The 25509-nt window shown below is 46.1% G+C and overlaps 2 protein-coding genes and 1 long non-coding RNA gene across 19 annotated transcripts in view; 1 reads left to right on the top strand and 2 right to left on the bottom strand.

The window, feature by feature from the left end:
• Positions 1-2435: 2435 nt before the first annotated feature.
• LOC309534937 lies at positions 2436-3656 on the bottom strand. The gene is made up of 2 exons (XR_014220922.1): positions 3549-3656; positions 2436-3225 (listed from the first exon to the last, which is right to left on the bottom strand). It is a non-coding gene; the product is annotated as an uncharacterized lncRNA (long non-coding RNA).
• A 1942-nt stretch (positions 3657-5598) lies between these two features.
• FAM72A (family with sequence similarity 72 member A) lies at positions 5599-22407 on the bottom strand. Of its 11 annotated transcripts, XR_014221210.1 has the most exons (6): positions 22182-22407; positions 19741-19940; positions 9409-9486; positions 8058-8182; positions 6537-6726; positions 5599-5960 (listed from the first exon to the last, which is right to left on the bottom strand). XR_014221210.1 is itself a non-coding variant. In XM_082228400.1 (5 exons), the coding sequence occupies exons 2-5, from the start codon at positions 19803-19805 to the stop codon at positions 6632-6634; spliced, it is 363 nt and encodes a 120-aa protein (XP_082084526.1). In that variant the 5' UTR covers positions 19806-19836; positions 22182-22407; the 3' UTR covers positions 5599-6631. The 11 variants fall into 11 exon arrangements, 10 of the variants coding, with proteins under 10 accessions (XP_082084526.1, XP_082084524.1, XP_082084529.1 ...); XM_082228400.1 differs by having other exon boundaries at positions 5599-6726; positions 19741-19836; XM_082228398.1 differs by having other exon boundaries at positions 5599-6726; positions 22182-22406.
• SRGAP2 (SLIT-ROBO Rho GTPase activating protein 2) overlaps positions 21176-25509 on the top strand; it is a gene marked incomplete at its 3' end in the record, with an annotated part of 205565 nt that continues 201231 nt past the window's right edge. For 6 of the 7 annotated variants that reach the window (XM_082228287.1, XM_082228290.1, XM_082228289.1 and 3 more), the window contains exons 1-2: positions 21176-21299; positions 24054-24630. In XM_082228287.1, the coding sequence (XP_082084413.1) occupies positions 24564-24630 (67 nt within the window). In that variant the 5' untranslated portion in view covers positions 21176-21299; positions 24054-24563. Of the gene's footprint in view, positions 21340-24053; positions 24631-25509 lie in introns of all 7 variants that reach the window. The other variant, XM_082228288.1, reaches the window with a different exon arrangement.

The raw sequence follows: 25509 nt of genomic DNA on the forward strand, positions 1-25509 counted from the left end.
CCCCATCGCCAGCCCCACAAGCTCGGGGGACAGCGGGGAGGCAGAGCGTGTCTTCCCACTGTTCCCCGACCTGGTTCTTCCAGCCCCGCACCTGGGGGGGAAATAATTTTTTCCCCTTTATTTCCCCCCCAAAAAACTAGGTGCGTCCTATGGGCTGGAGCGTCCTATGGGGCGCAAAATACGGTAAATGTCTAAAGCAAGGAGCCTTTTCTCTCCCTAGTGGTTCCCCATGTGTTTTAGTAACAGGGTTTTAAATCATGCAGGCAGCTTACATGGACAGAAAAGACTTCCTGAATCAAACATCAGCAAGTGAGGGGGCAGCAGGAGCTGTGCATCCTCAGAGGGGGGTTAAACAAGTCGCCCTGCAGCCCCTTCATATGTGCTGCCCTCTTAAACAAGGGGCACATGAAGGGGGCCTGGTAATGACGTTTGTTTTAATGCAATTTCCCTGATTGTGTGTGTGTGTGTGTGTGTGTGTGTGTGTGTGCATACATAAGCCCCTAATCACCAATAGGGGCTACTCATCCAAATAGACAGATAGGTAGGTGCAATTGTGATCTGGAAATCTGTGGTCATGCTTATGCGTATCGTGTGGTTCTGGGTTCCTTGAAAGAATGGCGTGCACACATTTTATACAATTTGCGGTGTTGCATCCGATATCGGAATATGATTAAAGAAGGAGGCATAATTGCAAAAATAGTGAAGTGCAATGTTCAGTAGGGTTTTAATATGAACTTAAAAAGAACTGTGTTGTTGGAGAGAAGCAGCATGATGCTTCCTTATTGAGAAAGCTCCTGGCTTCTCAAGCTTACGTACAAGTTCCTGTGTACACCGACATACAGATGGAAGCCAGTAGGAGACATTTTGAGCTAATTTTCCTGGAGTATGATGTTACCCAGAGACATCAAATTGTCAGTATTTTGAAGAACCACAGATGATGGGCAAACAGCTGCCAAAACCACATGAAGCGTGATATTTCTTTTGAAGAGTCCAGACCTGGGCATCTTGTTTTCTTTTACTGCTGTCCAAAATTAGCTTCGTTTGAGTAAAAGAAATCAATGAGGAGTGCAACCACTTTTAGTTTAAAGCATACATTTTGACAAGGAGCATTGATGAAAGACTTAGGAATGTTTGCACACAAGATACCATTGAGATGTGGCCGCTGCTTTTGGCTAGCTGGTTATAGAGTTCATGGGAAGAGCAGACAAAACATGCCTGTTAGAACACTTTCCACCCACACCCGTTTCTTCTTTCAAACAGAAACCACACATGTGAGTGAGCTAATTGCCTACAGCAAGATATGGACGTACTGTTGCCTGCATAACAGCACCGAATCATGGATCCTGCATTTATGGAAGGCTCTACTGTTCAAAGTCATCCTCTTGGATAACTTGCACCCACATGGCCAGGCGCCATTTTAGTGGGCTAAAGAGTGAGAGTCCAGTTCTAGTTGCTGTTGGTTTTAATTCCATCACACTCAGCTTGCCTCATAGGAAGAAAAGGCATCATTAATTAATACAGGCAGCCTTTTGTTTCGATGTCCTTGCAATGTGGCATTTGTGAGCTGGCCTCTTGTATCACAGCAATGGCTGCATTTCAGTGGAAACCAAATCCCTACATGTGCTCAGCGTATGCTTTTTAGAGGTTATACATTAAATTATACTGAAAAAATGGGGGAATTGATATGATCCCTCCCCCTTCTTAACACAGTTCCTTTTGGAAAGAAGCTGAAATGATTTATCGTTGTCTTGCTGTGACTTTTCCCCTCTTCCTTCCTTCTGTTCAACCTGTGCAGCCAGCCAGCTACGCTTGGTGTTGAATAATGCATCATAGAAAAGAAAAGAGAATGCATCACCAGTAACACTGATATTGTTGCACACAAGTGTGCGGCATCTTAAAACAGACCTGAGGGAAAGCAAGTGCACTTGCTTTTATTGGAATTCAGATTTTATATGGGTCTTCTCATGACATCCAGTTTGGGTACGGCAAGCCCCTGCATTTCACATTGTCTCAAATTCAAAACCCAAATAGGCCACTTGTTTGTATGTATGTATGTGTGCACTCTGTGTGTAAGGGAGAGAGACATAGCTCTAGTTTAAGCAGGTGCAGAATCAGGATACCCCCCCCCTTACGAAATTCTGAGGACAGTTATTTGATTCTTCTTCTCCACTGCAACAAGAAAAGTATGCATATATGCCTGCATACCTTGTTATAGTGACACACACACACACACTTTCGATAGTAGTTTATGTACTCAGGTTTTTGGAGTTCAACAAACAGCATTACTTTGACCTCCCTGTGCTCAAATATTGCTATTTATAAATATAACATACACAACCAGTTGCATTCACAGCAGGATTAGGGCCTGTACAATGAAAAGTAATTTAATCAACACTGTGCTGAAAATTTATGAACTATTACCTTGCAGTATGACGGACAACAAATAAAAGAGTTTATTGCTTATGCCCACATTGTATTTTAATATTACTACTGAAACTTTAGTGAATATTAGCCTTGTGTATCTTAGATCAAAGCAGTGTTATAATTGGGGTGGCTTGACAGCAGACAGACCGGCAAGAGCTAAACATAGGGACATAATTCAGCTGAACTAAGCACATTTGAGTCATGGATTCTGTTGAATCATGCACACTTTCTTTTTCGTTTGGAGTACCTCTAACAGCGCAATCCAATACAGGTTTACTCAGAGGTAAGTCCCCATGAATTCAATAGCATTAATGCATAGACAAGGACTTAGAATTGCACCCTAATTTTCTCATTGGATTTTTCTTCCTGTGCAGCATCCAACTGATTATCTGTGGAGTTTGGAAGGCTTGTTATCATCCTTTGCCTGCAACAGTTTGCTTACACAACCCAGATGGTTTCCCAAAATTGTTTCTTATCTTTTACAAGCACCCATTAAGCTCACATATTGAATCAGATTGTACGTCCATTTAGCCCAGCACTGCCTGCTACCTTTCACAGCCCTGCTACTCCAGATCATTTGACAACAGATGCTATTGATTGAACCTAGGCCCTCTCCAATACTTCTGGCATGGATGGCTGAACCCTACACAATGCTTCCATGTGAAGACACTCATGATTCCTTTTAAAGGTCCAGCATATGTTCTGAAAGTTGCTTTAGACCAAGGGGTGGGGTGGTGGGACCCATAGCTCTCCAGGTGTTGCTGGGCTCTAGCTCCCACCAACTCCTGATCACTGGTCATACTGGCCTGATGAGAATTGGAGTGCAACAGCATCTAGAGGGTCATTGGTCCCCTGGTTCCATAGATCTACACCTCTACTTCCCAATTCGTAGAATAAAAATAATACTCCACTGCCAAAGTCTCACATTCTGCATCAGAAGTGCATGGTGCTGCTTGTTTATTTGAGGCTTCTTTTCAGGAGATGCTGAGTACAAACACGAACAAAGTAACAGGTGTTTATAATCTTTATGTCCTTGGGTAGCTACAAGAATCACAGGATTTTTAATATTTGTGCTTAACTAAGTAACACATGGTGCTGCTTTTTCACTGTGTGTACACACGTACACACACACACACACACACACACACACACACACACACACACAATGAATGAACAAAATGCAATTGTTCTAATGGCTAAGCTAGATGTTCTTCAAAATACTCAGCTGCCACCAGTGGCGTAGCGTGGGTTGTCAGCACCCGGGGCAAGGCAAGTAATTTGCGCCCCCTAACCCGTGGATTTGCGCTCCCTAACCCGTGGATTTGCGCCCCCCAACCCTAACCCCCAGATGTTGCGCCCGGTGCGGCCCGCCCCCCTGCACCCCCCACGCTACGCCACTGGCTGCCACTTAAATCTGGCAATGGTGCATTGAGCTTCCCTCCCATAATGTTCTGCAGTTACCCATACCCCATTTGGGTGTCACCTGATCCTAAACTCATTTACTAGTAGGGAGCAATGTCCTTCGAACTCAGTAGGTCTTACTTTTGAGTAAACATGGTCAGGATCCTACTGCACAACTGATTTGTTGGGAATGCTGTTCCCCCACTTTTTGCCTTTCTTATTTTACAACTGAAGGTCTTGATCTTTCTGACATTTTAAGCCAATTTCTCACTTTAAAACACAATCTCAGAGTGAATTTTGTGATTTTTTTTTAGGACAGGTGTTACCTTAGCAGATTTTGTGTATACAAAGGGTGCTCTTATTAAAGCTACAAATATTTTGTGCTTTAAATAAGTTGGTATTAAATTGAAATCAGTTCCAAGAGAAGTTGAATTCTATAACCTGGGTAAACAATCACTATTTGCTTTGCTTCTGCTGGCTGGGAGGAAAGCAACAGCTTAAGCCCCCTGCTTTGGCACCAGAGATTTCACCAGGCTTATATTGGAAGCCTTAACAGCTAGAAAGCAGTTAAAAGGTGAGAATCTCCAGATACTGAATTCTGTTCTTGTGGAACCACAGAATACACACAGCACACCAACTATTACTATATACAGTTCGTATAGCTGATAGACATTTGAACCTGCTGGAAACTGGTAGCAAAGGGGTTGCCAGGGAGGCATTTTGGGGCAGAAGGTGAGGCCCTCACTCAGCAGAATGAGCAGGAGGGCTCATAGAAAGTACAGCAGGGCTGGTGTACCACATTTTTAAGTAAGCAAAGTAATTTACACCATAGAAAGCAAGAATAGAGAACCCTTTTCAGCCTGAAGGCCTCGTTCCCTTTGAGGCCACCTGCTAGTGGTGGCTGAGGCCAGCAGCAAAAATGGGTGGAACAACAAATGTAAAAGTTACTTTTGTGCAGTGGGCTAGACAAACACACACACACTTCTCTACCTAGAAAAGCAGGAGACATCTGAGTTCAAGGACACATACCAACCATGCAAAAATAATCAGTGTAAAAGTGAGAATTGTGACCTAGAGAACTATAAGGGCCAGATTTGGAGGCTTGGAGGTTCTCCACCCCTGATCCAAAGTGTGTGTGTGTGTGTGTGTGTGTGTGTGTGTGTGAGAGAGAGAGAGAGAGAGAGAGAGAGAGAACACCCATTAAATTGAAAGTCTAAATTACCTCACTGCACCACTTACTAACAGACACTGCCACGGTTATGAATGACTCAGTCTATAACTTTTGGAGGGTTTCACATAATGATCACACCTACGCACCAAGAAAACGTAAAAACATAACCAACTTCTGGAAATTCATTCAGCACCATCTTCCCCAAGTTATCTTGCAAACACCAACAGCACCAGCAAAATCCATGAAGCATTTGGAATAAGCTGCTCCCTGAACTTCAACTCCCTGAGCTCCATTCAAGTGAATGAAAGCAATGTGGGGACTAGAGTTGCAGGCTCACCACAGCAAAGATTCTGGATCTGCACCAGGCCCTAAAGTGCCCTATAAACTAGTGTGCTGAAAGTATCAACACAGCTTGAAAATTCTCATATTTTTTCCTTCTTCCAAAGAGGATATTAGTACACTTTAAAAAAAACCATGCTCCAGATAACACTTACATCATTCTGAAAAAGCGTAATGTTCTACCTGCGGCTACTTAGCTGCTTCTGCTACTTTAGACTTCAGTGCACCACTGGCTAGATACAATTCAAGCCATGACTGGCACTGTGCCACTAGCTACGTAGGGAATACTCTTGTGCCAGCAGTAGAGAAACCAGAAGGTTGTTTTTTTTTTAACCTGGCCCTGCATTTGCTACATTCTCTTTCAGTGTCACTCTCACTGCTCGTTTCTTCTTGTAAACAACTGGAGAAACGGGCAAACACAGTTACAAATGCTGCCGCTTGGACACTGTTCTTTTAAGCCTCTTTGTTTCTTGATTGCACGCATTAAAGGGGATATCTGCAGGTCCAGAAGCTGGGGTCTCTGTTTTCTTTTGTTAGCATGTCTTTGCATCTTCTCCTTCCATCAAGAGCAGGGAAGCATGCCAGTTCCCAGGCAATGTCCTCACACTTGTTGGCCGTATGTGCGCTGGCAGAGAAAAAGCTATTCAGTAGGTTTCCTCGAAATCTGGCCTTTGAGCAGAACCAAACATTGTGCTGCGCTTGCACGAGGGAAGCAGAAATACCTAGATTTAAGAGCTTCCCAATATGTTATGCAAACATGGGATTCTGGAAGGCAGCCAACAGCACAGAGTCAGTATTCACTGCCGGTGCTCTGTAGCAGCATTAACTGTGGTTCCTAAAGAGAGGCCATGCACAACCCCTGACTCAGCCAGCAAAACAGGGAAAAGGAGTCATGCAGGCCAACAGATAACTTGCCGCATCAAACACCACTGAATCTTTCCCCGTGTCACTTCCAGCCCTTTTTTAGTGCAACCATGAGTGATGGCAATGTGGAGCTCGTTCCTTGATCTTCTGTACATAAACGCCATCCTGTAGGACAAGGGCAATAGCAAGCAGTTGCGGAAGCCAGGGGGGGCATACTGATGGTGGGTAGCTCTCTGGAAAGGGAGCAAGGGCTGCCTTTTGACCTTCAAATCCTAGTCGTCCTGTACAACAGGGTGCCCAGCAGATCAGACGGTGTAAGGTCAACAGGTATTATTACCCTTTGAAGTGCTTTCCCTCTGCCTTGCTGGGATTTGCACATCGTCTTTCTTGTCAGTGTGAGAGGCGCACCATGCAGCACGTTGCTGATGACATTTATCGGATGTACTCGTCTTCAGAGATGCTGGACGTGTCTTCATCTGCGCTTTCCTCTGAATCTGGCAAGTTGCCCCAAAGCAGTAAGTTTGTACCTTAAAAAGTAAAGACAAAAAAAATTCCATTGCACTCTCTCTGACCAGGATCTCATGCTAATGAAGCAAAATACGTTGCCGAAGGAAGCTACAACCCTAGCCATAGATAAAGGCTAATAAACAAAGTAACATGAACATGCAATTTAAGCCTATAATTCCATCTCCGTATTTAAATGCCACATTCTAGAGTGGGGCTGGTCAACCTTTCAGCATCTAGGTTCCTATAAACTAGGCGTAGGGAACCTTCTGTAGCCCGAGGGCCATGTCCCCTTATAACAACCTTCTGAGGGCCTAATTAATGCTAGTGGTGGGTGGGGCAGTGAAGCAAAAGTGGGTGGTAAAATGACTGCAAATCTTACCCTTTACACATTAAGCTACATTCCAGCCATACAAAAGCCAGAGGGTTTTACAAACCATCCATTATCACAGCTGATTTCCAGCCAGGCAAAAGTACTCAAGAAGGGCATGGGTCAACTTTGTGGAGAGTCCTGAAGGCCAGAGATAGGCATGGGTGGATGCATTCAGTCGCTGTGCCCGAGGTTCCCCATCCCTGATATAAGAGAATTTCAGCAAGTTGTAGCTTCTTATGTCACAGAGCGGAAGAGCTTTGAAGAGCAACAACTACCAAAATCTCCTCTTTTTTCCTCTTAAAACAGGTTTGGGAAACCGTTGGCCTTCCAGATGTTGCTGAACTGCAATTCCTGCCAACTTAGGCCACTGGCCAGACTTGCCAGGGCTGATGGGAGTTGTAGTTCAGCATCATCTGGCGGACCAAAGGTTTTCCTCACCCCTGTTAAAAGATAGGAATGCACCAGACTTTGGATGCTGACTCCAGGCAAGTATACCTGAGAGACTCTTCTGGTTGGTTGGCCTCCCACTCCACTCAGCTCTGCACATTGTTGATCAGAAATGAGACTATGGCGCTATGATTCTATGCTTCTGTTATATATCTGAGGCCTTGTTCTCAAACATGGCAGTTCAAGATGGACTTTGCCTGAGTATTTATCACTTCTTTTTAATTCATGCTTTTCCCCCTTTGGATTGCTATTTTATGAACTGTGAGCTCAGATCTGGTGCTAAAAACAAATTCCTGGGCTGAGTGCTTCTGCTCAGAGGCACCCTCCTCCTTAACTTGGAAGTATGTAAAACCCCTGAGTATGCTGACCTTTTAATAAAAATCAAAGTAGGTCCAACAAGCCTGAAGTATGTCTAACTCTCTTGGTATACATTTTCTAAGAGGCACCCAATTCACCATAGTACAAGCTTTGGAACAGAACACTCCAAGGGGATGAGAACAATAAACTTTGTGCGTGGAATGAAATTTTCCATACCAGAAGAATCGAGCCTGTTGATTCCAAAAACAGTCTGGCTGTGAAACATCCAGAAGTGCCCATTGTTGCAGGACAGCAAACAAGGTTTGCATGGAGCGATCACATGGTATCCTACAACATTCCCACTAGAAAAGCAAACAAAGAGTATCTGACACACAGGTTCTTAGGTGAAAGAGTAGACAGAAGAGTAAGCTCTAAAATCAACAGTAAAACGAATGTCCTCATGGTAAATAGCAAGTTAATAAAACAGGATCCCACCCCATCCAGTAAAACTAGTTGTGAATGTTTGACTAAATACTGAGCAAGGTGCCTTTGGGAAACAGTCCAGAAATAGCCTGTGTGTTCAGCCTGAAACTTTCTTTTAACCCCCAAATGGGCATCTATATTATGAATGTATTAACAACAGATGTTGCCTGTTCTTAAATATAAAACCTATCTTACAGAACATAAGCTCACCTCACCTCATATCACAAAAATGGGAAAATACTGACCTACTGATCCCTGTGGCTCTAGAAAGCATGGGATATATTGATTATTGATGTCATGACACATTCATACAGAGATGACTAAGACCATTTTATGGTAGCTGATAGATTTTTAGAATAAAAGCCATTAAATTGAAGAAAATTGAATAGATATGAATCTATACTTAACTTCTCTACATTTTCTCTGATTTGGGGGTGGGGGAAACAAGCCACAGGGTAAAATCATGATTTGCTAATTATTGTGCTGTTTCATGAATATCTAATCAGCGGCCACAGAGAAGGCTATCTTCTGCTCCACTGGCAATCTAGCTACCTTGATGTGTGCAGTATTGTAGTCAAATTCCTTTGGGTTTATGTATTTCAGCTACTACTGCCCCCTCCCTATTTTAACCCTGTCCCTGTTCCATCAACAGCATACTGACATGCAGAAATTAAGGAGGAAAAACTCCTTCCATCTCTGCACAATGAAAAACTTCACCTGCCACATTTCTGCCTGTCTGACTGCTATTAAAGCACAGAATGAAAGCCAGTAAAAAGGTGGGCAACTCTACAAGTGAAGATAACACATGCCAATACTGTAACCTATTCTACTTTGTACTACCATAGTTTTGGAAATCCTGAGGATATCAGAACAGTCCAGTCATCCCAAGTAAATCTAGGAGCTCTTTATGCCAACCATTTTATTGCTGGAATTTATCTTGGACATTGTCAGCCAAGGACTTCTGTGATGATTGATAGTTAAATTCAAGTGAATGTTAGATAATCAGGTTCGCTTCAGGCTCTTGCACAGAAATGAATGAAGAGGTAGCGGCCGCACAGCTATTCAAAACACTATGCTAAGTTAAACTGCAGCATTACTTACTTACCATTTCAAACAGGCCACATTCTTCAGTTTACATTTGCAGATTTCTGTGAAATAGCAGTTTCCAATGAAGCCAACAGTACTGGTGGGAGAAATAGACTGTAGGTAGTTAAAAATGAACTTGATCACAGTTTCACAGTGTGAAGTATTGTAGCAATAAAAGTTCCAGCAGAATGCTATTCCCTTTGTTTATTGTTAGTTTACAAATCTATATGTGCGAACAGCCATTGTAAACCTCTCTTTGCTAACAGCCATTGTAACTGTACATTGATCCAGCTTTTAGTTTAATGAGTTTTGATAGGTAGTCTTTTCCTTGCATTGTCTCTTCAAAAATGATCGAGCTGAGTTGCCTGTTGGAGAAAACACTTTAGCAAACCCTATAAAGTTGTGATGCCCATGACTTATATGAAATGCTGTTTCACCCTAATTAAGACAAGAGGCATTCGTTATCGGCTCCTATGTTGCAAGGAGGGGAAACTCTTGGCCCATGAGATGCTAATGAATTCCAACTCTTATCAGCCTCAAGAAACATGGCCAATGGTCACCACTCCACACTCTGAGTAGTAGTGTAGGGAGCTGCAGGAGACACAGAGGGACAGGAAGCAGTGCCTCCCTTCTTTCTGTGCTGGGCATGGAATAGTCCAAGTGTCCTTCACAGGCAGAAATACAGGGGGTTGCTGGAGGGACAGACGAAGTGCTCTGTCCTTGTGCCTCTTAACAGTCCTCTCACCTGTCTAGGTAAGTGGTTAAAGGGAAAGTTTGGATCAGGCTATAATCCTCTCCATATTTACCAGAAAACAAATCCCAGTCCACTCAGTGGCATTTACTTCCAACTAAACATGCATAAGATCACATTGTAAAAAAGCAATTTTCTTCCAAAGTGGGCCTAGTTCTGAAGCAAATTTTCCTACAAAAGCTCCATTAGTTTAAAGGATTGCACCACATGACACTAAGAGGTTTCAGGATTGTTGCCTAAGCTTGCAAAAGGAGCAAATCAGATAAGAGGTCAAAACTGCCTTCGGCACAAAAACAGTTTGAACCCTGTAGTTCAAGCCATTGTGATCATTCCACAATAGCTAAGAGAATCACTATTGCTCTTTAGTAACAATAGATTAGTCTGTTTCAACCCTAAAAACATCTCCATATTGTGTGACCCAGCCTCCTGGTGTAGCCAGCCAGGTGGAAGAGTACCAGCCAGTGCAATATGTTACCATAGAGCTTCCGTCCAAGAATTAGCCTATTGATATTTGTTACTCAATACAGCAATTTCGTTTCTGGTTCTCATGATGAAGCAGGGGGAGATATGGGCCCTACAGCCAAGCGTGACCATTCCATCAGCGTTGCAGCCCAGAGCCACTTTACCTATTGCTAGCCATGAATCATAGCAACAGAATGAGATGAACAGGTGTAGAAGACTTATTAAGAGTGCCGACAGCATCCTGTACAACAGAGGAAGCGGCAACCAATCATTCCATCGGCACCTGCAACTGAATAGTTTTCAACAACCATTAATCTGTGTTTGCTCTTGGATGTGTGTTCCTTTGCTTACAAATGAAGCAGTCTGATCATTACTGCATTCCTGACAGGATTAAACAGTTTTTCTGTATAATTCACAGCAAACAGACCTCTTCCCAGAGCTTTTCTATATTAGACAGAAAATTAAAAACTATCCCTGGGAGTTGCCATGGTAGAGAGGATTCAGGTGCCAGGCAGCTACTACCAATAATCAGTTATAGTGTTGCCATTTTTTATTTAGAGTTTCAAAATATAGATGCTCCTCCACACTTAAGCTCTCCCTTAACCGCTCAGCCCTAACAGAGTACAGTACCCCCGGCTGCCATGCTAATCAATTATTACATTATAAAGAAACCAATCATGATAAATAATTTCCCGAGGCACTAAAACATAGCTTTCCTTTTAATATCGCAGTTTGAAGTAAGAGGTTTGCTGAATTCCATTAACACATTTCTGTAATAGCAATAGTCAGCATTGTTTCATTGTTCAACATTATCATAGAAATACCATTTGTAACCACACAGAATAAATTCAATTAAGGTTTTGTCAGTTACTTAACATTTATACCATATAATATCGAAGTGTGGGGAAAGTCTCAGCTAAGAAACATTTCTGTCATTTGATTAAAATATATATATTTACTTGTATTGAATGAATCTTGATGTTGGCTTTTGGAAGACTTTTAATTTCAAGCTGTTTTCTGTCATTTTTAACAACTCGTTTTACACTTGGCAGTTCAAAATTGTTTTACTCTTTGGTTTTATATTTGCTCTCTTGAAATCTGTACGTTTCCCAGAGCACTGATATACATGGGGCAGGAGAGATAATAGCTCAGTACTAGAGCACAAGCTTTTCATGCAGAAGATCCCAGGTTCACTCCCCAGCATATGCAGGCAGGGCTAGGAAAGACTCTGAAACCTTGGATAGCCACTGCCCACCCTTATAGACCAGTGTTGGCCAACTGTGTGTTCCAGATGCCCTCTCATTGTGACCACTGACCATGCTGCCTGGGGCTAATCAGAGTTGGCTACCTTGGTGTAGACAATACTGAGCTAAACCAATGTCTTCTACGTCTGTTCATCTCTTTTGAGTCCATATAACACAGATTCCTATGTATATATTAAACAATAATAAATTTCCAGTTCTACCTACGTACCTGAAAGCCAAGTGGAGTTTCCTTTGGCCTTGTATATCAGGCATCCCCAACCTGCAGCCCGCCCAATGTTTTGGCCTACATCTCCCATGATCCCTAGCTAACAGGACCAGTGGTCAGGGATTATGGGAATTGTAGTCCAAAACATCTGGAGGGCCGAAGGTTGGGGATGCCTGTTGTATATCTTCTCAAATAAATTTCCAGCAGTACTGGCTGGCCATTTTATTCTCTGGGAACCCAGTTAATAATGATAGCAAAATTAAGATTCTAAAGGGCTGTCAGATGGAAGATGGAGAACGCTTGTTTTCTCTGGTTCTGGAGGGTTGGACCACCAACCCTCTTTGTTCCTTATTGCCCACACTAATGGATTTGAGTTACAAGGAAGAAGATTCTGACTAAACATCAGGAAGAACTTTCTGACAGTAAAAGCTGTTTGACAGTGGAACAGATTCCCACAAGGTGGTGGACTCTCCTTGGAGGTTTTTAATGAGAGGTTGGATGGCCACTGTCAGGGAACTGACATCAGGGGAAAGGGAGTTGGTAGGGCTCCCAGAGACTGGGAGAGAGTCAGCCGCCAAAGCAGGGACCAGTAGGGGGAGCGAGGGGTCTCTGGAGGAGGATCTCAGTAATGCTGAGAGAGACGCAGCAGCCCAGGCAGGAAACAGCAGGGGAGAGAAAGGGGTGAGAGACACGTCCAGCGAAAATAGCGGGGAGGTGTCAGAAGCAACTGCAGGGAGACCCATACTTCGCCGGAAACTGTCACGTCGTGAGTCCAGGAGACGCGTTTCCGTTAAGGAGCTTCTTTGCTGGAAGCGCTTCCGCAAGCAGCCACTGTCAGACTCTACTAGTGACTAGAGCAGACATGTCTGAGGAGCTCTGTCACACACAGAGGTTTGTGGGGCCGCACAAACTCTGAGGGGGCACAATTTTAAGCACAAGCAGCTAATCAACCCCAGACAGCAGTCTGACAGTCTTTGTACGCTGCCTGTGCAGGAGAAAGCCAGCATGAGTGACCCAGCCGGAACCGGAGAGGCAGGGGTTGGAGCTGGTCCAAGCTTGGAAGAAAGGTATCAAGCTCTGGAGGTCCAACTTGCGCTGCAGACGGCGAGGCTCGAGGAGAGAAGGGCTCAGGATGCAGACAAAAAGGGGAGAACCACTCAGTTCCCCAGAAAGGTACCAGGATTGGTGCAGAAGTTTGGGGGGGACCCCAAGGATTACCATGCCTTTAGGACAGAGATGCAATATGCCCTGAATGTGCAGTTTGATGAGTTCCCTGATGAGGAATCGCGAGTTGCTTTCGTAATTGGGCATCTTGAGAAGGGGGCGCGGGACTGGGTTCGACCCCTGATGGCAACGCACAATGATATCCTAAAGGACACTATGAAGTTCTTTCGTGCAATGGATATCATGTTTTCCAGCGATATTGAGGAAGGGGTGGTGCGCAGACAGCTAATGGCTTGCAAGCAGGGAAGCAGATCTGTCCGTGAGTACTGGACTGAATTTACCATGCTGATTCACAGATTGGGGTGGGATTTATCGGCAGCCCCCATTCAGATGCTATTTGAAGAAGGTCTTTCTTCGGCTGTGAAAGACGAGCTGTCCCGGAGCCCCAGGGCGGTGTCTATGGATCAGCTGACCAAATCTGCGCTGACCATTGGAGCGCGCCAGGAGGCAAGAGCCTTGGAGAGGCGGGAAGGGAGAGGGGAACGTTGGAAGGAGTTACGCATTCCAGACATTCCTGAGCCAGCTTTCCCGCCGGCAGAGCCGATGGAAATCGGAACAGCCCGCGCGCGCGCAGTTTCAAAGCCCAGTGAGGGGGCGAAGAAGGAGGGAAAAGGAGCCCGGAAATGCTATCTCTGCCAACAGCCTGGCCACTTTGCCAGAGTCTGCCCCCAGAGGAAGGAATGGCAAGGGATGGTGGGAGCGGTTGAGGGGGGAGAGCAGGGAGAAACGGAGCAGGTAAAAGCCAACGCCTGGTTGCCACCGTCAGGGCACTGCAGCCAGGCCAAAGAGCAGTAAAAGTGCCCGTGCCAGAAGCTCCCCGACCTGCTCTAGTGATTGAAGTGTCGCTAGAGCTGCAAAATGGACACCCCCTAAAAATAAAGGCGCTGTTGGACTCAGGCAGCTCCTGCAATTTTATGAGCAAGGAGTTTGCTGCTGAACACCAGATACAGACTATCCCTTTAAGCAACCCCCTGCAGGTGACCACGATCGATGGCAGGGAACTGTTGGGAGGAGGAGTCAGCTTGCAGACCGTCCCAATGATAATGAGGGTGGCAAGGCACACAGAACTGATAGCGTTTAATGTGGCCACCTTGGGAGGCGCTCCCATTATTTTGGGAATGAGCTGGCTAGCCCTACATGATCCGCTGGTGGGCTGGCATCAAAGAGTGGTTTCCTTCGGAAACCACATTGCTTGGAACACTGCAGGGGGGAAAAGGGGTCAGCAGGGGCCCAAGCCACCCTGGCAGGGACTGAAGTAATGGGGAAGGGGAAGGTGCCACCACAGTATGCTGATCTCAGCGACGTGTTCAGCGAGAAGGAAGCTGACCAACTACCCCCGCATAGGCCCTTTGATTGCCAGATCAATTTACTCCCGGGAGCACAGCTTCCTGTAGGCAAGTTGTATGCCATGTCAGACAGGGAAATGCAGGAGTTGCGAGCGTTCATTGACAAGAACCTGAAGAGAGGCTTCATCAGAGAGTCCAAGGCAGCGGGGGGTAGCCCAGTGTTTTTTGTGGATAAAAAAAACACGGACAAGCCGAGACTTGTATGTGATTTCAGGCGGTTAAATGCAGTGACAGAGCCGGCGGCTTTTCCTATGCCCAGGATTGATGATATTTTGACCAGGGTGCGGAAAGGAAAGATTTTTACAAAGCTGGACCTAAGGGGGGCGTACAACCTGATACGTATAAGGAAAGGGGATGAATGGAAGACCACCATGTTTACCCCTTTGGGGGCATTTGAATACCTCGTTATGCCTTTTGGATTACAAACAGGCTCCGCGTGTTTTCAAGCCTTCATGAACCACGTACTGGGGCCTTTGCTCTACAAGAATTGCGTGGCCTTCTTAGATGACGTGTTGGTGTATTCGGAGAATGAGGAGCAACATGTGAAAGACGTCAGAGAAGTGTTGAGCAGGCTGCAAGCCAACAGGCTGTGGGTGAAACTGGAGAAGTGTCAGTTTCATACCAAGGAGGTGGAATTCCTGGGGTACCGCTTGTCAGACAAGGGGTTGGCCATGGACCCCGGCAAGGTTCAAGCGGTGCTGGAATGGAAAACACCCAAAACCAAGAAGGATGTGCAGAGGTTCCTAGGGTTTGGAAACTTTTATCGTAAGTTCATCCGAAACTTCGCCCACCTGACGGCGCCCATCACGGACTGTCTCAGCAGTAAAAAGAAGTTTGTTTGGACGGGGGAGGCGGAGCCTGCGTTTGAGGAACTGAAAAGGGCCTTCGCCTCTGATGAACAACTTCTACATGTGGATTTACAAAAAAAGCTGAGGGTCGAAACAGACGCTTCTGACAGAGCCATAGGGGCGGTGCTTCTTCTGCAGCCGGGGAAGGAGGAGTCAGAGTGGCGACCGTGTGCCTTCTTTTCGCGAAAGCTGAACAAATCCGAGAGGAACTACACGGTGTACGACCGGGAACTTCTTGCGATTCATGAGGCCTTCCGGAGATGGAGGCACCTGCTAATTGGTGCACAACATAAGGTTCAAGTGTGCACGGACCATAAGAATCTAGAGTATTGGAGAACTGCGCGAGTGCTCAACCAACGGCAGTTGAGATGGGCCCAGGAGTTCTCCAAATTTAACTTTGAGATTTGTTACGTGCCAGGCCCAGAGAACGTTAGGGCGGACGCTCTCTCACGCAAACCTGAATATTTGGAGGGGGAGGGTGCACCCGAAGAGACCCATGTCATTCCCGAGGACCGCTGGGTGTGTGGGGCGGCATTGGTGGGGCAAAGGGAACTGGTAGAGGGAACGGTGCAGGATGAATACGCCCAGGACAAACTCAGGGGTCTCAGGAGGGAGGGAGACAAACCCGGGGGTTTTGAGGAGAGAAACGGGGCGTTGTACTACAAGGGAGCGTTATATATACCTGAAGGGGAATTGAGGGAAAAGGTACTCAAGCAACTGCACGATAGCCCCACAGCAGGGCATTTTGGGCAACACAAAACCATGTGGCTGGTTACCAGGGAATTCTGGTGGCCCAAGGTCAGGGAAGATGTGCGGGAGTATGTGAGAGGGTGTGACCAATGCCAACGAGCCAAGGGGGAGAGGCGGGCACCGGCAGGTTTATTAGAACCACTACCCACGCCGGAAAGGCCATGGGAGGCAGTGGCAATAGATTTCATGACTGATCTGCCCAGGTCCAGAGGGAAAACAGCCATCATGGTTGTGGTAGACCTGTTAACCAAGATGGCCCACTTTATAGCCTGCTCACATGCGGTCACAGCGGAAGAAACCGCTAAATTGTTTGTGGAAAATGTGTTTAGGCTGCATGGCGCCCCCTTGAGGGTGGTTTCTGACCGAGGGAAACAATTTACTTCCAGGTTCTGGAGGAAGCTCATGAGCTTATTGCATGTAGAGGTGAATTTCTCAACTGCCCGTCATCCAGAAACCAACGGGCAGGCGGAAAGAGCTAATGGTGTCCTCCAGCAATATTTGAGGTGTTATGTGAATGACAGAGAGAATGATTGGGTGGAGAAGCTGGCGTTGGCAGAATTTGCCTACAACAATGCAGAGAACGTGTCCACGGGGATGAGCCCCTTTTTGGCTAATCACGGGTGTCATCCCCGAGCCTTCCCAGGGGGGGAAGGGGAGAACTGGAGCGTTCCAGCCGCAGAACAGTTCGTTGAAGAAATGGAAGCGATCCATCGCCAGCTCCAACTTAATTTAAACAGGGCGAAGGAGGAATATAAGAGGCAGGCAGACAAAACCAGAAGGGAAGGGGAAAGCATTAGGGTGGGGGACCAGGTGTGGCTGTCCACCCAAGGGTTACCATTCAAAGGAGGTTGTAAGAAGTTAAGACCCAAGAGGCTGGGCCCATTTGAAGTCACGCAGCAGGTCAACCCAGTGGCTTTCAGACTCCGGTTACCGAACCACATGAAGCTGCACCCAGTGTTCCACAGGTCGTTGCTGTCACCGTATAAAGGGGACAGAGAAGGGAGGGTCAATAGGGGACCAGCTATGGAGGAAAAAGAACACAGCTACCATGTAGCGGAGATTCTCGATTCCAGGTGGAAGGGAGATCAAGTAGAGTATTTGGTAATGTGGGAAGGGGAGCCGGAGTCGGAAAACACCTGGGTCAGGGCAGAGGATGTAGATGACGAGGTTTTGATAGAAACTTTTCATCAGAGATTCCCTCGTAAACCTCAGCCAGTGGCGAGGTTCCGGAGGGAATACTTCGCCACCACCGACGAAGAAGAAGAGTTGGAGGGGTTCTCTGATTCCGAGGCGGAGGAGGATTCAGCGAGCCGGAACGAAGACCGATGGAGGGAAATGTTTGAGACGTCTGAAGATGAAGAGGATTCTTTTCGGGGTTTCAGCTCCTCACCGCCCAGAGGAGAGAGTAGGGGCGGGGGGGAAGGGGGCCCTGGAGGGGAGGTGGATGTCAGGGAACTGACATCAGGGGAAAGGGAGTTGGTAGGGCTCCCAGAGACTGGGAGAGAGTCAGCCACCAAAGCAGGGACCAGTAGGGGGAGCGAGGGGTCTCTGGAGGAGGATCTCAGTAATGCTGAGAGAGACGCAGCAGCCCAGGCAGGAAACAGCAGGGGAGAGAAAGGGGTGAGAGACACGTCCAGCGAAAATAGCGGGGAGGTGTCAGAAGCAACTGCAGGGAGACCCATACTTCGCCGGAAACTGTCACGTCGTGAGTCCAGGAGACGCGTTTCCGTTAAGGAGCTTCTTTGCTGGAAGCGCTTCCGCAAGCAGCCACTGTCAGACTCTACTAGTGACTAGAGCAGACATGTCTGAGGAGCTCTGTCACACACAGAGGTTTGTGGGGCCGCACAAACTCTGAGGGGGCACAATTTTAAGCACAAGCAGCTAATCAACCCCTGACAGCCACCTATCATGTATGGTCTAGCTAAGATTCCTGCATTACATTGTTGGACTAGATGGCCCTTGGGTCCCTTCCAACTCTATGATTCTATTATTATATGATTTGTCAGAAACATTAAGCCTTCCACCCCCAAGTATAGGCCATCTTTTTATCCATATGAATTACTGAATGTGCAATCATATTGCTGAAGCTTGAGTAAGGCACGCCGATGGCACTAGCTCTCTGTGACAAAAGTTCCATTAGTTTAGGGTTCCCTTAAGAAGTTTTGATTAAATGTGATTATGATTTCCTACATGTACAGTATATTAATGTCGTCACCAATGAAACTTGCTGCCTTCTTCCAACACTCCTTCCTTCCTTTTCTCATGCTTGAAAGTTGCACTTTGATTCACCATCACTGAGGATGTAGGAAAGCAGATACTATGTCTTCCTGTGGTTTATACAACACCCCCATTGTGCTTTTGACTGTTACCACAACAAATACTGTAGACCAGAAACTGACTATTAAGAGAAGTGAAAGTGACAGTTCTAGCATACTGCCACTAAGTTCTCCTACTGTTACAGTGTTGGTGGTGCTTTTCTAATATTAGAATCATGCCCCGCTTTCATAATTTAAGATGATTAAGGAAGACAGACTACACAGGCTGCTGTGATTTCCAGAGCTGAACATAACAGAAGTTGTGCAGGCCTGCTTTAGAAAGCCCATGTTCTGAATATTTTATTTTGACCTCAAGTCTTAGATTCTGCATTTTTACAGAACGAAAATACTTTCCTACATTATGGCAGATATTATAAGGGCTGTATGCCACATGACTGCATGAAAGACCCAGAAGGACAGAAAAGGTTAAGACATACCTCTTTTCATAGTCCATGCACACATGTGAGTTGGAACAGCAGCCACAGCATTTACAACCTGGCAGATCAATTTAGGTGATTGTAGTGTAGTGTATTCTGCCAAGACCCTTCATTAGTATTTTTTTTTATTACATTTATGTCCCACTTTCCCTCCTAGCTCAAGGCAACATACAGGGGTCTTCCTGTGCCCTTTTCAACCTCACAACAACCCTGTGAGGTAGGTTTGGTCAAGAGACAGTGACTGGCCCAAGGTTTGTCTTTATGGCTACTTTAAATTTTGTGTGCCAGATCCTAGTCCAGCACCTTAACCGTTACACTATACCAAGTTAAGAATGAGAGAGACCACCAAAACTAGACCTTAGACCTAAGGCATATAAGTCACTATTGTTCAGGGACCTTGAAGTACAGTGGTACCTCAGGTTAAGAACTTAATTCATTCTGGAGGGTCTGTTCTTAACCTGAGGTACCACTTTAGCTAATGGGGCCTCTTGCTGCTGCTGCGCTGCCGTGTGACTTCTGTTCTCATCCTGAAGCAAAGTTCTTAATCCGAGGTACTATTTCTGGGTTAGCGGAGTCTGTAACCTGAAGCGTCTGTAACCTGAAGTGTCTGTAACCGGAGGTACCACTGTATATCCTTGAGGTTGTTGTTTTTTAAAAAATGTGTGAGAGATGCCAAGCAAAATACTTACTGCGGAACAGGAAATTACAGCCAATTCAAGATTCTCTGAATCTCCTTGTGTTGACTCACCTGGTGGGAGGGATGTCTGTGGAGTAGAGATCTGTCTCTGTGTCAGCCAGGAGAACAGCTTTCATGCCCCGGGAACTTAGCACTTGCTGGCAAAACCTGCAGCACAGCACAGTTACACATCTGTCTGCAAAACTGCAGCTGCTGGTGGACATGGCAAGGCCAGTCTGATCCAGAGGAGGTTCCAGGGCGCCCCTGTGCTTCTTTCAGTAGGGTAGAAAAATAATTTGTCTTCTGGGGCCAGCAAGGTCCTTCTCCCCCACAGGACTTACTGGCACTCTTAGTTTGTCAGCTTTGACTACCAACCCTCTTTGTTCCTTGTTACCCACACAGATTAAAACCCTTATCAAGTGTGGTGATGGTCCTTCCAATCTTCTACTGGAGGCTACATAATCAGCATTAAACAATATTAATTATTAAATTGAGGGAGATTTTCTCCCTTCCCCAATCCAAGTCTGTTTCCCTTATTTAGTTACAATCTATTTCTTCAAATATATATGATTGCAAAGAAAATAAGCGATATTCAAAAAGATAAGACAGTAAAATCAAGAAAATTTTCCGATATTTTAAAACATTCAAAAAGTTTAAATGCTAGAAGTGATTGAAATCCACACTAGCATTTCTAAGCATCTGTGAGAGCTTGCGCAGACAAGAACTAATTTAGCTGGCTGGGAAAGGAAGATAGCGAAAGCACCTGGTTGATATCAATTGGCAAGGAGTTCCAAAGTTTAGTTGCTGCCAAATGCGTGAACGGGTGTTATGTGGCACCTGCAGTAATGCTAATTCTGCTTTATTTCACTGCCTACACCCCGGGGTCCTTCCTATCATTCCCTCCTCCCCAACCACCGAGGGCAAGAAACATGCCCGCCTCCCAATTAATCCTACTGCCCCCAATTTAGGATTCTTTAATTCCTCCTCAGCCACTCACTGACTGACTCCGGATTCCCCCTGCCTCCTGCCAGCGAACCCAACCTGGACGGCTCCTTTCTTTACGTGCGCGAGGGATGCTCAGAAGCAAGACCTCGCGTCGCCTCCCAGTCCCCTGTCAGTTTGAATCTGCGGCTTTGCCTCCCATTGGGGGAAATCTGGCCCGCCTCCGGCACCTGATTGGTAAAAAAGACAACGACCCACGTCTCCCCGCTTGCCATTGGATAAATTGACCATCTCTCGTTCCTACCTACGTGCGGGGCATGAGGACGCGCCCATTGCTTCCCATTGGTCCACACGGAGCTCGTATTTGCATGCCCCGCCCCTTCGTGGTCGCAACCCGCTTCTGTCCCCTCCGAGCATTCTGAGTGGCCCCGTCTCGGTCCTGGGTGGGCGGTGCCAATACGGAAAAGTGGCGGGACCGAGGCTGAGGAAGGAGGGAGGCGAGGCGCGGCTATTGGCTGGAGCGCCCGCCAGCTTTCGGAACCTCCCTTCCCGATTGGTGCTCCTCTGTGGAATGGGCGGGGGCGCTGGAGCGGGGCTGCGGAGGGGAGCGGACCGTGGGAGCAGCGGGTGGCCTGAGGAACGCGCTTCATGGGGGGAAAGGACTCGCCGTCCGAGCAGCAGCACTGCAGGTAACAGTCGCGTTCGGGACGGAGGAATCCCGAGTTCGGGGTGAGCCCGTGGCAGATTCCCCGCGGTAGATCCCCTATCCCATAATATCCCCTTAGCGGGAACCGCCCGCCTTTCCCAACTTGGCTGCAATTCGTGTAATGCTAGCCTCATGCCAGCACAAGGAAGCCCACTCCTTCCAGAAGGCTGTACAGCAGCAGTCTCCATCCTATAATACTCTTCCCGCGCGCGCGTGTCTTGTCTGCCTGGTTCCCTTGGTAGCCCGCAGCGAGCACAGGCGCCCTGCTGGAGCCGTCCCATGTTCCAGTCCACCAGGAGAGGGTCGGTGTCCCATCCATCCCATAATATTCCCCACTGCGGCAAGCGGGGGGTGGGGGGAGCCGGACTCACTGCATCCCGTACTCGCCCCGAGGGAGAAGCATTCCTCCACAAATAGCCACAGCCCCGTCGAAGCCCAGCTCTTTTTAAAGGGATCCTCACGGATCCCCGGAGAAGGCAGTTCTCTGCGCTCGCAAACGAGCCTAGAAGCGGTTTCATTCCAGATCAGACAGTCGGTCCAAGCTACGAAGCTCAGCGGCGTCGGCACAGACTGGCAGCGGCTCTCCGAGCTTTCAGGGGGGAACCTTTCCTTCCCGGCCCTACCTGGAGACGCAGCGGATTGAACCTGGAGCATCTGGCATGCGAAGCGCGTGTGCTCTGCGGCTTCCCGAACTAAGTCCGCGATACTCTGATTCCCAGAAGATAGTCCCATAGCAGTGTATTCCTCCTTCTCAAATATAGGTCTTAGTTCGTAATATTCCTGGGTGAGCAGCTCCTGTGGAGGGATTCCCTTGCCCCATTAAGCTAGTTGTCTAGTGTTACTTGCCAGACAATAATATACCTACCTTCTCAGCCTCCCAGGCCATAAACCCTTTTCCTAGTCTGATGCATTTCCTCTTTACATCATCTCCCTGAAAAGTGCAGCACCAAGAAGGAAAGGCAGGGCTGGATTCCTAACTTCCCGGAGATCAGATCTGTACACTTACTGTGATCCACCAAGCTGAGTAGAGCTTACCATGTGCAATGGCTTGCTATGGACTCAGTAAACCTTCTGGTTTTGCTTGGGACTATTGGGCGGGTGGCAGATGCCAGATTCTCAAGCACTTGAACCAACTAATTGAATGTTTTCAGCTTGGTGGGTCACAAGTTGTGCAAGCCTATGACGTAAATAAGGACCGAGAGAGGAAAACAGCATATATCCTTCAAATGTTGCTGCATTTGACTTTTGAATTGAACAGCTAACTTCTTGTAAAGGAGAAAGCGCAGCCTTGAGCTTGCAAAAAGTAAAGGTAGCTGTATTGTACCATGAGAAAAATTCAAAAAGTATATTAGCACAATACTTTTATTAGGCCAACCAAAATATCACAAAATAGTGTGCAAAGTTTTGAGTTCTTCAGAACACTACATCAGGGTAGACTTGGGATGGTGGCTATGGTTATGCTTCTTCTTCCCAGCCAGTCTTGTTGGAATCTGATAACATCTATGGCACCTAAAATGCCTCATTGAATGTCTGCTGTCTATTTCCACATTCTCCCTTGAGACTCACACTCATGGGCGTCACCATCATTAATTTTACTCTGATGAAGAATACTGGATAATTCGAAAGCTTGCAAACTATTTTGTGATATTTGGTTGGCTTAGTAGAGATATTTCCCTAATATGGTTTTTGACCTTGCAAGGGCCTATTGGGATGGACTATAAGGTTTTAGTGATTTCTCTTTGTATTTCAAGGAGGGCTTTAAATGTGTTTGCATAGTTACTTCACAGCTGACTGACAGAATGTGCTAGCACTGGGCAGAAATATGCCAGATTTCGATTGTGTTTTCATGCGTAGCTCTTCATCCTAACTCCACTTCCTTGGGAATAAATCCCATTGAATTTAGTAGGATTTACACCAGAGTAGACATGGTTAGGATTACACTGTTATTCCTTAGTCAGTGAGCCATTACCATTTCCTGTCTGCTGGCCACATTGTTTCTCTCTTTGGATGTGGATCCAGGTTTTTCGAATCCCCTTTTCTTAACATTTGCTGCCAACAGTAGCTTGTAATTCAGAAAAAGAAGTTTTGTCCGTCCTTTCCTCTGCTTGCATCTCTCTTGCACATACTGCTCTGTTTCCCCAGGCTCCAAATCAGCTTTGATGTCTACAGCAGATACATGTATCCCTCCCTCCCTCTTTAATTTGCCAGCGTTTTGGGGTTCAATCCTCTAAAGTTAACAATGATGATAATAAAAAAAAAATACCTAAAGCTGGTCTGTTGGCTGGACCAAGATCTGCAGCTTTAGCTACACCAAAGGGGATTAGTCTTGTTTATACAATGGCTTGTGGATTCATTTTTGAGCTCCTGTAGTTCAAGTAATTTGAGGATTTGGGTCTGACTTCCCTTTTTAGTATATCATATTGCTCTGTCTCCAGTTGCTGTTTAAACCAACAAGAGGGATCACAAAACTGCTTTTGCAGGGGCTCTTTTCCTTTGTCTCCCCATCTCCCCATCTTCTTGGATTTAGGAGGTTCCAATGATATTAACCCCATCCCCCCAGCTCTCTACCTAAAATGTAACTATTGTACCCTTTTCTTCAATTGGAGGCATTTTTTTATGCTGCAGTTTGAGTAGCTTGCATTTGTACTTTGCATTTCTAGCTTTCAATCACATTTGTTGTTTTGTATATGCCTGTAACTGGTTGAGAGTCAATTACAGTACGTATTTGAATTTGCAGGCAGTTGAACTGAAGAAAGTGACTTTGGAGCTTTCATCTCTTCCACCATTTGGGATTTAATTTGCATCATCTCTGGCTCTATAAAAAGAAAAAGAAAAAGTCAAACCCACACACAACATGTTGTTGCGCAGAAAGACTTCCACTCCCTGGCTGTGCTATTAATGTTAGCAATCAGGAAAAGCCTTTGGGGGCTGCAGATTCTCTGTAGTCTGATGCTGCTGCTGCTGCTGCCGCCGCCACCACCACCACTGCTGCTAAGGGTTTTGGTGCAGGGAATCCAAACTGCTGCCTTTTCTGTCCGCTGAGCTCTTCACATCTGCATGTCTCTGCTGCTCACACACACTCCATCGCCCACCCTCTCTCCATGGACTGATTGCTGTTGAGGGAAGACGAGCCTGGCCAAGTGATTGTTTTTGGGAGGAACGCAAATTGCATTTATTTTGTCGTATTCTGGAGGATCTGCTCTGAGGATAATCTTTTTTTTGCTGGGGGGGGGGGGGCAAGGAAAACATGACGTCGCCAGCGAAATTCAAAAAGGATAAGGAGATCATAGCTGAATATGACACTCAAGTCAAAGGTAAGCATATATATATATATATATATTCTTTAATGTGAACATGGTGTGTTTCTGTGTGTGTTTCAGTCTGCAGTTGCATATGCAGGCGCTCATGCTACATTTTTGGGTGTGGAAGGGGAAAGCATTTGCAGATCGCCAGGAATTTGCAGTGCTTCTCTATAGTGCAATGTTAGAAGGGATTGGCAGTGATTGTTGCTTCTTTGGGTGGGTTCTTGGTGTATCCACCCCACTATCTTTTTTATATCTAGCTTTCATTTTATGGCAGTTTTTTGCTTGCGAGTAGGCTAGAGGAATATAGAACATACATTTGTATTTTTTAAAAATCAATTTTGATTGTAAATGCCCCCTTCCCCTGGGGAAATGTATGTATTAGCCCAAGAAGCTTTGTTGAATTTCAGCTTAGAGGAGCTCTTTTACAGCTGTATGCACCAAAAGGCTTTCACTCTTCATCACCGCCTTCTGTGTGTGCCTGTTCTACACACCTCTGGCAGCTGGTTGCAGTGCCCTTCAATTGAAACTGCATAGATTCAATGATAAAGTGTTTTGGTGATTCTGTGCTCTTTTTGCAAGATGTCCATTAAAGGCTGTGCCATGTTTGCAATGGCAACAACTTGATAGGCGTGCTCCATGCAAAAAATACCTTGGTGACATTAAGCAAGTGGGTTTGATTTCACATCCTCACATATCCTGAGTGCCACAGTTAGGAGACGCTTGCCTAACCCTTTTGTGTCTGCAGAGTTTTCAGCATTACTTCACACATGTGTTCATAGTGAGACCTCATTCCTGCACGTGTATAGCCTGACACAATGCTTCTTGATAGGGGAACTTTGAAGTAGTCATTTTAATGAGAAGTCCTTGATCTGCTTGTCTGTGGAGGAT

The sequence above is a fragment of the Podarcis vaucheri genome (assembly GCF_965113315.1).
Source record: "Podarcis vaucheri genome assembly, chromosome: 6".
Classification (NCBI taxonomy): Eukaryota; Metazoa; Chordata; class Lepidosauria; order Squamata; family Lacertidae; genus Podarcis; species Podarcis vaucheri.